This window comes from Chiloscyllium plagiosum, chromosome 20 (genome assembly GCF_004010195.1).
Source record: "Chiloscyllium plagiosum isolate BGI_BamShark_2017 chromosome 20, ASM401019v2, whole genome shotgun sequence".
NCBI classification, from domain to species: Eukaryota; Metazoa; Chordata; class Chondrichthyes; order Orectolobiformes; family Hemiscylliidae; genus Chiloscyllium; species Chiloscyllium plagiosum.
The window spans coordinates 61,335,283-61,349,082 of NC_057729.1; the positions used below are offsets into that span (position 1 = coordinate 61,335,283).

General features: G+C 44.1%; 1 protein-coding gene across 4 annotated transcripts in view; it reads right to left on the minus strand.

Moving 5' to 3' along the window:
- The window catches only part of LOC122560344 (tubulin delta chain-like), a 30,737-nt gene extending 29,299 nt beyond the window's left edge, over positions 1 to 1,438 (minus strand). For 2 of the 4 annotated variants that reach the window (XM_043710995.1, XM_043710993.1), the window contains exon 1: positions 918 to 1,416. In XM_043710995.1, coding sequence (XP_043566930.1) covers positions 918 to 1,194 — 277 coding nt within the window. In that variant the 5' untranslated portion in view covers positions 1,195 to 1,416. Of the gene's footprint in view, positions 1 to 917 lie in introns of all 4 variants that reach the window. The other 2 variants (XM_043710994.1, XM_043710996.1) reach the window with 2 other exon arrangements.
- Positions 1,439 to 13,800: the final 12,362 nt, after the last annotated feature.

Consider the following 13,800-nt stretch of genomic DNA (forward strand, 5'->3'; position numbering starts at 1 on the left):
CCTCATTTTAGGAAAGATGTGGAAGCTTTGGAGAGGGTGCAGAGAAGATTTACTAGGATGTTGCCTGGAATGGAGAATAGGTCGTACGAAGATAGGTAGAGAGTGCTAGGCCTTTTCTCATTGGAACGGCGAAGGATGAGGGGTGACTTGATAGAGGTTTATAAGATGATCAGGGGAATAGATAGAGTAGACAGTCAGAGACTTTTTCCCCGGGTACAACAGTGTTACAAGGGAACATAAATGTAAGGTATGGGGGGATGTCAGGGGTAGGTTCTCTACCCAGAGAGTGGTGGGGGCATGGAATGCGCTGCCTTTGGGAGTGGTAAGAATCATTGGTGACCTTTAAGCGGCAATTGGATAGGTGCTTAAGCTAGGACAAATGTTCGGCACGACATCGTGGGCCGAAGGGCCTGCTCTGTGCTGTATTGTTCTATTAATCTAGCTGAAACAAAAACAGAAATTGCTGGAGCCACTTGAGAGAGAAAGCTGAGTTAACGTTAACAGATGCAGTCAAATCTGCTGAGTGCGAAATGAAGAATCTGGGTAGGGTGTGTGAAGAGTGAAGGTTCTGGGTGGGGGTATGTGTGAAGTGAATGATCTGGGGAGGGTGTGAAGAGTAAAGGATCGGGGGGGGGGGGGGGGGGGAAAGAGTGTGGTGAAGGGTCCAGGTGTATGTGTGTGTGAAGTGAAGAATCTGGGTAGGGGGATGTGAAAAGTGAGGGATCTGGGGTAGGGTTGAAGGTTCGCCCCCCTCCCCAGCTGCAAAATAAAAAGGAAAAACTGCGGATACTTGAAGTCAGAAACAAATACAGAGATTGCTGGAAAAAAATTCAGCAGATCTGGCAGCATCTGTGTCGAGAAAGCAGTCAACGTTTTGTGACCCTTCCTCAAAACGAAGCTGCAGAAATGTCCCTTACCATCAGTCCCGGCCTCCTGTCGGAAAAAGCGCTCCAGAGAAATGGCTCGGTAACTATCAGGCCGGCCCAGGTCATTCCGGCCATCCGTATTGATCAGCTCGAGCAGCTCCTGGCCTACCTGGTTGCCGCACTGTCCAAGCTGCAGCAGGACCATCGACATTGCCCCCGACCCCGGGGCAGACTGACTAACTGACTCCCGCGTGAGGCCGACTAACTCGCGCGCTCTCGCGCCGTTGCCGCAGCAACCCGCGCGCGCTCTCCCGGAGTTATGGCGCATGCTCAATTTTCACCATTTTCTCCCCCGAACTGGTGTACGTAGGCCTCTAAGATACAGAATAATGAGTCAGTAAGTGTTTCAGAAGGACATTGACAAACTCTCATACAGAACGTCAGCTGACGAAAAATTTGACTAAAGAGGAATGTTTTGAAGTAATTACAAACATAAAATGAGAGAATATTCGGTAGCAGCTTTTAAATCAAACACATTGAATGTTTCAGGGCACTGGACTTTGATTGAAACACAGGAGAAAGGAATAGAAGGGGTCCATGTGACCATTTAAACCTGCTCCATCATTCAATATGATCGTGGCTAATCATCCAGCTCACTATCCTAATCCCACCCCCAATCCTTGAATATTTTAAATACATGGGCTTCTTGAAAATACAATGTTTTAACCTCAACCACTTTTTGTGGCAGTGGTTTCTACAGGTTGACCACTCTACATGAAGAAATTTCTCCCCATTTCAATCCTAAATGCTTTACCCCCTATCTTTAAACTATGACCCCTGGACTGCCCCACATTCAGTGACATCCTACCTGCATTGTATTTGCTGCACCCAATGTGGCCTCTTGACCTTGCTGTAGCTAGTCATTTTAAGACACTGTCCTGCTTGCATGCCCACATGTCTGTCCTTGGCATGCAGCCATATTCCAGTGAATCACAGCACAAACTAGAGGAGCAACATCCCATCTCCAGGCTATTGAGTTCAACACCTTTAAATTGTGAATCAACTCCCATTTCTTCCCTTTTAGCTTGTTATCATCCTCCCCTCCCCCAACCCTTTTACTGTCCTTTCAAATCTTGCTGGAGACACACAATTGTTCTGCCATTCTCACATTCCAATCACTTAATCTGAACTGTGAGAAACAAACCTCACATATTAATAAATTTCAGTCAGAGTCAAATTCTGAAGCAGCGAATTTTATTGATACGTACTTGCAAGAATGGGTGCCTAACGATTAAGCACCCCGATCTGAGGGTAACATTCTGATTTATGCTGTTCAGCTGCGTCTCTCGGTCCTCCCCTTTCACCCCATTACTTTTGCTGTAGCGCGTAGCCTATCATAGCTTCATTCCACCTTTGTCTAGCTTCTCTCTGCCTCTGTTTACTTCTCCCATTACTCTAAGCCTGTCGCCCCTTACTCTTATTTATCTCACTCCTTATATGTGACTATCCTGGCATAGTTTGCTGTCATCGTGCAATCGTCCTGCCAAATTAAATTCCATCCGTTGGCCACATCCCTCCTGAGACTGGCACACTATTCTCCTGTTACTGGTACATCCCATTACACGGTCACTCTGCCCTATTAGTCATAGATAATTCTACCTGTTTTCGCTTCTCACTGTTTAGTATTGGCACACACAGCCTAATTTTATAATGTAAACATTTGCAGAAGCAACACCTGTTCCCTTATTCTGCACAATTTTAACCCTATACCTTACAATCCCCCCTTTTTCTTCTTGGCTACTAAGTATTATCTTCTGCATTTGTCTCATACGTTGCCTTCCAGTTCGCTAGCATCATCCCTGAGACTTCATTTATAGTGGCTAATTCCTTAAGGTCACCCATTCCCTCATTGTTCAAGAGGTTGAGTTCCTCTGCCTGATTACCTTTTGGAGGCATTTGTTTTGCCTAGGCCGTCTCAATTAGCTGCTGGGTTAACCCTCATACACAAGGTATGATACAACAGCCAATTGCTCTTAGTACCCTTGCTACCACTATCAGGGAGGTGAGGATGGAGACGACCACTCCCTTCCATTTCCCAAACCATGATTCCAGCCATCTCGTGAGTGATGTGTCCATTCCTGAATTCTCAGCCAATTCTTCCACCAAGATGGTCAATCCTCGCAAGGCACGAGAGATTGACCGATCAGGTGCTGTATTATTTGGAATAAAAGTACAACAGCTACCTCCTAACATCACACATGCACCCCCTTTTTCAGCTAGGATCATATCTAAGGCCAGTCTGTTTTTCCAGGCCATTCTGCTGGTTGCATCAAGTTGCTCGGACATACCCTTGACTGCATCTCTAATGTAATTGATGAATCTTTGCTGGTTGTAAAAAAATATAGTTTATCCGATCCACATTCTTGTTGACCGTTACCCACCAAAATAGGGCCGATTCAAAACCTGCTGCAATCTGGTTGCGGGCCTTGAACCTATCGGGGACCCCCCTAGAAACTCCTATAGAGTCAAGATAAATCCTATCATCAAAGGAGGTATCTAATAACGACCTTTTACTCCTCTCATTCTTTGTTACTATCACCTTCTCCTTCTCAAATGCCAAGGTGAATGGGATTGCCAATTGCACAAATCCGTCTTCAGTCAGGAGGTAGGGTAGGTTGCAATATTCTGCCTCCACAGTACCACCAGAGATCTGCCCGGGGAACCTGGAGAGCTGAGTAGTTCCCTCCTTTGTCTGTTTTGGTGTCATTCTGAGTTTTTAAACATAACCTCAGCTCCCCCAAGTCTCTGGACCAATTTGACCCCGTCGGCTTATACACAATGTGTGATTCCCGACCGTGGTCAAAAATGGGGGGGGAGCTTTCAAATCTGTCTTCTCCAAGGGAGGGAACATTAGAGATAGGGATATACAATTCCTATCATTCCATGCAGTCTTATCCTGATACAGGGCTATCATACATTCCATGCCCTGCCTTTTTTGGTTCCACTCGAGCAGAAAGGGGACAATGTGAACAACCGGTCTACCGGAGGCACATGCATAGCAATTGCTTTCATTCAGAGTTTTAACAGTGTACTTTACCCATTCAACCCAGGCGTTTGCGTCCCCATATCCAGTTTCTATTTCAATGGTCTGCTTCAAGTCCTTCACCTCTATAATTTTTACCACCTTTGGGTCATTGGGAGGGGAAAAAGGATGTATCTCATTATCAAGTTGTTTGGCTCGTTTTCTGTTTCCTATGGCTATTCAGAAACAGCAGCCCGAAAAACACTTCCCATTGGCAGCTATTACGACCTTTAAATCGTTACTAAGGAGTCAAGACCGGTTTTTATGGGGAAAGGAGTCTTCAGAGGAGGTATTTTTGATGGTGAGATATATCGGGTGGCACTTTTTGTCAGGACAGTCTAAGGCTGGGCGAAAGGGGGCTCTATGGATAGTGATGCCAGGTGGCGGTTTTTGTGAACCATACCCTGTGTCCGGTCGGGTCTTAAGAAGGATTTTGGAGGAAATATACTCCCTCTGATACTTTACATCTGCGCATTTGACTCGGCTGCAAGCATCAACCTCTATTACTTGCGGATATTCAGACTCAGGGACCATTAATAACAAATATGGAGATGACAGCATCGTTTGACAAAATCCCAATATGAAGGAAGTTAATATGGTAACCCTAAGCGTCCCCAGCATCCTATAATAGTATTGAAGGACCGAGAGATTTAACATGCAATACAATATATAGATATCAAAAAGAAACTATCCCGCGTCCGCATAAAAATCATTTACTTAACGTCTTTTGAGTCTGAGTTTCAGTGGTTCTCCCATCGATTCGGCTGTCCAGACTTCTTTCTTAACCGGGGATTCCACCAGTCCTTTAATCCTGGTGTAGTGAGTCCAGCCTTTCTCCGCCGTGCGTATCACCGTTTCAGTCGTCAAAAGAGCCTGGTATGGTCCCTCCCAATCCGGTTGCAATTTAGTTTCTGTCCATGACTTAATTAGGACCCAATCTCCCAGCCGGATGGGATAAATGCGGTGTCTGTGCCAGTAGTCCGTGTCTGCTAAGAAAAGTCAAAGACGAGGACAAGCCCAGTATATACTTTTTTAAGAACAGATCTTTAGTCTCCAGGGTTGGCAGTTCCCCTTTCGTTCCCAGATAGGGCAGGCCAAACAATATCTCATAAGGGGACAGTCCCATATCTTTCCTTGGGCTGTCCGCACTCTCAAAAGGGCTATAGGTAAACACTTAGTCCAAGGGAGTCTGGTTTCTACTACTAATTTTGATAACTGCTTCTTGAGTGTCTGGTTCACTCTCAACCTTTTCTGATGAAGGCGTGTGCCAAGGGGTGTGGAACTCCCAGGAGATACCTAACCCTTCATCACTCCCTGGAGTACCCTGGAAGTAAAATGAGTTCCCTGATCCGAATCTATACATTCCACTATCCCGTCTCTGGGGATTATGTGTTCAAGTATTATCTTGGACATGGAAATGTGTTGCTGGAAAAGCGCAGCAGGTCAGGCAGCATCTAGGGAACAGGAGAATGTAAAATGAGTTCCCTGATCCGAATCTATACATTCCACTATCCCGTCTCTGGGGATTATGTGTTCAAGTATTATCTTGGACATGGAAATGTGTTGCTGGAAAAGCGCAGCAGGTCAGGCAGCATCTAGGGAACAGGAGAATCGACGTTTCGGGCATTAGCCCTTCTTCAGGAATGAGGAAAGTTGGTCCAGCAGGCTAAGATAAAAGATAGGGAGGAGGGACTTGGGGGAGGGGCGTCGGAAATGTGATAGGTGGAAAGAGGTCAAGGTGAGGGTGATAGGTCAGACTGGGGTGGTGACCTCTTTCCACCTAACACATTTCCGACGCCCCTCCCCCAAGTCCCTCCTCCCTATCTTTTATCTTAGCCTGCTGGACCAACTTTCCTCATTCCTGAAGAAGGGCTAATGCCCGAAACGTCGATTCTCCCGTTCCCTAGATGCTGCCTGACCTGCTGCACTTTTCCAGCAACACATGGCCATCATTGAAGACAAGGTGTGAGGAAGCTGAAAGGTCTGAAGGTGAATAAATCACCCAGACCAGATGGACTATTGTCATCCAGTTTCCCTATCCCGGTATCAGTCGAAGCAAACACTGAGACACAGTACGGCTTTACCTCCTTCATTTTTATTCCATGCCCTGGAGGGAGAGAGAATGATCGCTCGTGCATAGAGACATGAGTTCTCTGTCGTCTTTTGAACAGCAGATTCTTAAGGAATTATGTAGTCACTTACAGGGAGCAGCATCCAGATAAGGCAACATCAATATTGATTGGGTGACCGATACAATCAGTGAGCGTCAACAGTAAAGATTAATCCATCTGGCATTGTACAGTAGATGTTCTTAACCTTGTTAACTGGCATTACGTAATGTATGCTTTTCACCTTGTTAACCCACTACCCTTGCCTCCAACACCTCATTGTTTACTGTAAGTTCTTAACTGGTCAAAGTCATGCCACCTGAGCCTTTGTCAAGCAACCATAAACTTAACTTTTTTCCTACCTGCTCATGCCTTATACAGTTTCTCACTACACCCCAGAGTTCTGAGGGAGATTGTAGAAGCATTGGTGGTGATCTTTCAGGAATCGCTAGAGGGGTCATGGAGGGTCCTGGCGGACTGGAAAATGGGTAATGTAACATCCTTGCTTAAGAAGGGAGGGAGGCAGAAGACTGGAATCTAAAGGTCAGTTAGCCTGACCTTGGTCTTTGCTTAGATTTTCGAGTTCATTAGGAAGGATGAGATGGTGGAGTACTTGGAAGTGCACGGTAAAATAGAGCTATGTCAGCACGGCTTTGTCAAGGGGAGGTCATAGCTGGCAAGCAAATTAGACAAAGGAGAGCTAGTGGCCTTGATCTATTTGGTTTTCTAACCTCAGGCGTCCTTCGTGATGGGGGGTGGAGGTGTACAGGGACTGGATGTCCATGGTGAAAGTAAGGCGTTGGGGACCGGGGAAGCGAAAATCATGGAGCAGGTGGAGGGCATGGGTGGTGTCCCGAACGTAGGTGGGGAGTTCTTGGACTAAGTGGGACAGGACGGTGTCAAGGTATGCGGAGATGAGTTCGGTGGGGCAGGAGCAGGCGGAGACAATGGGTCGGCCGGGGCAGTCAGGTTTGTGGATTTTGGGCAGGAGGTAGAAGCGGGAGGTGCGGGGTTGTGGGACTATGAGGTTGGAGGCGGTGGATGGGAGATCCCCCAAGGTGATGAGGTTATGGACGGTCTGGGAGATGATGGTCTGGGAGAGATTATCTTGGACACCCCACTTGCGGTGGCAGTAGCTAAAGGGTACGCCTCCACCCATCCAGATAGGTGATCAACCATTACCGCATATACCTCAGTCTTCCCACTCGGGGTAATTTGGTATAATCTACTTGAAAATCTCTGAGGTTCTCTCCCTCCTGGGACTTGTTTCCTCAATACCTTCTTGTTGATTTTCTTGCATGTTATACATCCCTCATATATCTGTTTGGCTATCGTGTAGATCCCTTTGCATCCATATTTCCTTAAAACCAAATCACACATTGTTTGCACTCCCCAGTGACTCCCCTGGTGTAAGACAGCCATAATTTCTCGCATCATCATCTTATTTAGCATCTCCGGCCATCGGGTAGCATCCAGTGCCCCTCTACTGTCAGTATAGCTCCTAGTTCTTCTAATTCTCTCTCTTCCTTAGCGCTAAATATCAGTCTCCCCCCAGGTTCCTGCACCACTGGTACCAAAATCTATATTGTAGCGGGTTGAGGGTTCAGAGCTACTTCCTTAGCGACTTCATCCGTCAATCTATTTCCCTTTGCTTCAGGATCATTTCCCTGCTGATGTCCATTTATGTGGACTATCGCTATTTCCTTTGGCAATGAAAGGTATTCCAATACTTGCTTTACCAATTCCTCATGAGCCAGTTCTTTACCCCTACTGTTGATCAGTCCCCTCTCCTGCCACATCTTCCCAAATGTGTGCCACTCCGAAGGCATACTTAGAATCTGTGTATACAGTTCCTTCATTGCCTTCCAAGGTCTTAAGGGCCCTTTCTAGTGCATAAAGTTTGCAAGTCTGCGCCGACCAATCATTGGGTAGTCAACTAGCCTCCATTCTATCTCTCTATTCTATCCACTACTGCATATCCATTGTGTCTTTGACCTTCAATCACTCTGGAGGACCCATCAATGAACAGCCTGGCCCCTGAATGTAGAGGGATATCTCTAAGGTCCATTCTTACTTTAGTTTGATATTCTATAATGTCGAGGCAGTCATGTTCTGGTTCTGAGGGAGCTTCATCCTCCCCTTTCCAGAGAAAGGTAGCTAGATTCAGACAAATGTCTGTGATCAATGTAAGGTCATCCCTCTCTATTAGAATTGCTTCATATTTTGGAATTCTAGAGTCCGTAAGCCACCGCCCTGCTTTCTGATTTAATATGGTCCATACCTGATGTGGGGTGCTGACTATTAAGGCTCCCCCAAAAGTAAGTTTCCGACTCTCCTCTACCAATAAGGCTGTTGCTGCCACTGCCTGCACACACTCTGGCCAGTAATATAGCCTTCTATTCTTTAATTAACAATGATTTAATGCTGTCATGTTTTAAATTAGCTATGAATTAATATGACAGGTCACTGAGAGAGTGTGAAGGAATCCTGTCAATTAATATTGATACAGGCTAATACAATTGATAAATTATAAATATTAATTATTAATTATATATATTATATAAATAAAATAATCATTATCTGTAATTCAGGATGGAAATGCAACAAGTGGCTAAAACATTTTAGAAACTGTAATTGCGTAGTTCTGTTTGCTTATCAGTCATTTGTGACTTCTCATTCGTTTCTGTAATTGTTTTGCTCGAGCACATTCATTTTTAAAAACCTCAACAGATTCCATAGCACCATTTGCAATTAATTCAATCCCCAATTTGGTGGCAGTATCTTGTCATGAGCGCAAAACTGATTCTTCGTGCCTCTCATCACAAAACTGTCGCCATAGTCCAATTAACTCTTTCGTTCCTGATCCCATGTTACATTGCCAGATCAATTGCTGAGCTGATTTAACCAATTGAACAGCTTTAGGGCCACCTAATGACCATTCTTCATCACCCAATGTTTTGTTTAAACCTTTTTTTTAAAAGAAATAGTGCAATCTTTCTTGCTCCCTATAGCTTCAAATACCAATTTATGCTTGTCTAACTTTAAAGCCTGTTCCTAACTATACATTTTGGAATCTTACTTGTAAATGTATATTTATATATTATAAATTCATTTATTCAGTTTTTAATATTTAAAATGTAAAATGCATACAGTTCTGAACTTTGAAATCCATTATTATTACCCAGTTTTAGTCCCTTAATTTAAATCCAAAATTAGTTTTCTTAAGTAGTCCTGACCAGTCATTGCTCAATTACAATGCTATAGGCCGTGTAATAACCAAAGCTGTCTTAAAAGGATTTGTCTATTCAAGTTAAAAAAAAAACTTATAATGTATGAATAATGGTCGAATCCAAGGTCTCAGATATTAACCATAGGATTGATTTATTACAGCCTAATGTTGAACTGAAACTTCAACTATCATTGAGGGAGGGAACTTTCTGAATAAAGCTACGGCTTAAAATTAAGTGAAAACAAATGAGTCTGAAACACAAAAAAAGATTATCATGTTGTTTTTCTCCGTATTAAGCTGATTTGAAATCACTTTTATGTACGGCTAAAAGAGATTAGTTAGAAACTGATAGTAAGGCAGTCATGACCTGTAAAAAGAACAGGAGTTGACATTTTATTTCATAATCACTGTAAAATCCTTAAACTTAAAAGAAATTATGTTAAATTTCCATAATAGAAATCAGTTTCAAAACAGTCCTGGATCTCAAGCTCCAAGGAACAAAGCACAAACATTCAATCACCAACAAACAAATGTGCATTCAAACTGAATCACAAAGGGTTAAATTTTCTATTAGCTGGACAGCTCTTTTTTCTCTCTCTCTCTCTCACACACACACACACACACCGTATCTCACAGACACTTTTTGAGCTTCCCGCAACAACAACTCTAGAGGCTTCTCACTCCACCCCTCTATCTTTTGATTTTTTTTTCTGGATATAACACCCTGCTTGTTGGGGTCTCCACCTCTGTCCTTGTCCCTGTTGACTGGACCCTATGAAAGGTCCTCCTCGTCCTCTACCCCTTCCACTATGTTCTACGTGCTGCCACCTCCACTCCGGTTGCTAGTCACTGATTCGATTCTTTTCTTGACTACTTCATCAACTGCGGCTACCATCATTTTTGCCTTCTGTTTTTGCTTTCTCTCTCTTTACAAACACTTTCTGTGCATCTCGTAACAATTCATCATGTGATTTCTCACTCCACCCATCTATTTTCAGAATTTTGTTTTTGATGTCTGGCCATGATTTACTTACAAAGTGTACCCTCAGTAGCCCTTCAGCTACTAGCCCTTCCAACACTAAGCATAATCCGATCCCTCCTGACTTTTAAGTACTGCCTTGGTGGCTGGGATTGAATTCTAGTAGTTAATAAATGTCTAACAAATTAACTCAATATGGGCTGTGCCGAGGGTAAAATATAAGCCTCTGGAAAAAAAAATGGAAATGGAGGCGGGGTCCCTGACAACATACCTCCAGAAAATCCGTTGGGCAGGATGTTGTGGCATTGGAAAAATAATACTTGCACAAGGGGAAAAGATAGCAAAAAGATGACATATAAATTCAAATATTTCAAACACAGTCTTCGTCCAACACGTACTTTGGCCAGAAGAGGGCGGGACGAAGAATGGATTCCTAAGTCCATACAAAGCAACAATATTTAATCATCTTTCTGCTATCTTTTCCCCTTGTGCAAGTATTATTTTTCCAATGCCACAACATCCTGCCCAACGGATTTTCTGGAGGTATGTTGTCAGGGACCCCGCCTCCATTTCCATTTTTTTTTCCGGAGGCTTATATTTTACCCTCGGCACAGCCCATATTGAGTTATTTTGTTAGACATTTATTAACTACTAGAATTCAATCCCAGCCACCAAGGCAGTACTTAAAAGTCAATTTCCCTACCTTGGTCCATGCACGGAGTTGCCTGGCTCCCTGTGCCTACTTACTTTCGCCAGGTTCAGATAGATTCTCATCGGATCTCAATCAGTCAACCAGAAGGGGGAACCCACTGCCGAGGAACACGGGACCGTTCTCAGAGGAACGGGACGCGTCTTCCCACCCTGCTGGTGATGATGGATGACACAAGCCCCCAAATTGTGAGAAACAAAACTCACATATTAATAAATTTCAGTCAGAGTCAAATTCTGAAGCAACGAATTTTATTGATAAGTACTTGCAAGAACGGGTGCCTAACGAGTAAGCACCCCGATCTGAGGGTTACATTCTGATTTATGCTGTTCAGCTGCGTCTCTCGGTCCTCCCCTTTCACCCCATTGGTTACTTTTGCTGTAGCGCGTAGTCTATCACAAGCTCTAGCTTCACTCCACCTTTGTCTAGCTTCTCTCCGCCTTCTCCCATTACTCTAAGCCTGTCGCCCCTTACTCTTATTTATCTCACTCCTTATATGTGACTATCCTGACATAGTTTGCTGTCTTCTTGCGATCATCCTGCCAAACCAAATTCCGTTGGCCACATCCCTCCTGAGACTGGCACACTATTCTCCTGTTACTGGTACATCCTGCTACACGGTTGCTCTGCTCTATTAGTCATAGATAATTCTACCTGTTTTTGCTTCTCACTGTTTAGTATTTGCTTGCGCAGCCTAATTTTATAATGTAAACTTTTGCAGAAGCAACACCTGTTCCCTTATTCTGCACAATTTTAACCCTATACCTTACAAGAACCATCAACATCTTCTGTCCACCAGCACCTTACACCCACTACCCTGCACTCCACCCTCCATCCCCAGACTATAGCATAAATGCTGTCCCCGCCACACCACTTCAGCTCTGATGAAGAGTCATCTAGATTCGAAATGTTAGCTTCCTTTCTCTCCATGGATGCTGTCTGGCCCGCTGTGATGTCCAGCTTTTGTTGTTTTCAGTCCAGATTCCAGCTTCTGTCATAATTTGTTCCTTCCGACAACTAACGTGTCTGGCCCTTTACAATTTGATAGATTTCAATGGGATTAGAATTCTTCAAAACTCCAGTGAATGTAAACCTAACTAACTCATCTCTCTTCATATGTCAGTCCTGCTATCCCAGGAAACAAGTTGGAAAACCTTTGCTGCACTTCCTCTACAGCAAGAACATCCTTCCTTAGATAAGGAGATCAAAACTGCACACAATATTCCAGATGTGGTCTCATCATTGTCCTGTATAACTGTAGCATTATATCCAAGTTCTTGTACTCAAGTCCTCTTGCTATGAATGAATCTTTTGGAATTCTATGAAGACATTACAAGCAAGGTAGACCAGTTAGCGTAACCTAGAACAAAGAACAAAGAGAACAAGGAAAATTTACAGAGTCTATATTAGAGTGGTGCTGGAAAAGCACAGCAGGACCGGCAGCATCCAAGGAGCAGGAAAATCGATGTTTCGGGCAAAAGCCCTTCATTAGGAAATTTCCTTGTTTTTACCTAAAGAAAATTTACAGCCCAGGAACAGGCACCTCGTCCCTCCAAGCCTGAGCCGATCCAAATCTACAGTCTAAACCTGTCGCCCAATTCCTAAGCATCTGTTTCCCTCTGCTCTCCATCATGCATCTGTCCAGACGCATCTTAAATGAATCTACCGTGCCTGCCTCTATTACCTCTGCTGGCAACGCGTTCCAGGCTCCTACCACCATCTTGCAAAGTACTTGCCGCGTGTATCCCCCTTAAACGTTTCACCTCTCACCTTGAAAGCACGACCTGTCGTTATTGAATCCTTCACCCTGGGAAAAAACTTATCTCTATCTACCCTGTCTATACCCTTCATGATTTTATAGACCTCAATCAGGTCCCCCCTCAATCTCCTTTCTTCTAATAAAAACAATCCTAACCTACTCAACCTCTCTTCATAGCTAGCACCTTCCATACCAGGTAAGATCCTCGTAAACCTTCTCTGAACCCTCTCCAAAGCATCCACATTATCTTGGTACTGTGGCGACCAGTATTCTAAAAGCAGCTGAACCAACGTCATGTACAATTTTAACATGACTTGCCAGCTCGTATACTCAAAATCCCGTCCAATGAAGGCAAGCATACCATATGCCTTCTTGGCCATCTATCCACCTGTGCAGCCACCTTCAGAGTACAATGGACCTGAACTCCCAGATCTCTCTAATCAAACGTTTCCGAAGCCTCTTCCGTATACTGTATAATTCGCTCTAGAATTAGATTTCCCAAAATGCATCACCTCACATTAGCCTGGATTGAACTCCATCTGCCACTTCTCCGCCCAACTCTCTAGTCTATCTATATTCTCCTGTATTCTTTGACAGTACCCTCTGCTTTCTGCGACTCCACAATCTTCGTGTCATCTGAAAACTTGCTGATCATACCAACAGTGCCCTCTTTCTCTGTAGTGAGGAAGATATTTGAGTTGAATATCAAGGTCATGCTTAACAAATCTTTTGGAATTCTGTGAAGACATTATGAGCAAGGTGAACAACAGGGACCCAGTGGATGTGGTGTACCTAGATTTCCAAAAGGCCTTTAACAAAGTGTCGCACAAGAGGCTGAACATAAGATAAAGATGCATGGCATTATGGTAAAGTATTAGCATGAATACAGGATTGGTTGACTAACAGGAAACAAAGAGTGGGGATAAATGAGTACTGTTCTGGCTGGCAATCTGTAACTAGTGGAAAAAGTGTGGACTGCAGATGCTGGAGATCAGAGCTGAAACTGTGTTGCTGGAAAAGCGCAGCAGGTCAGGCAGCATCCAAGGAGCAGGAGAATCGACGTTTCGG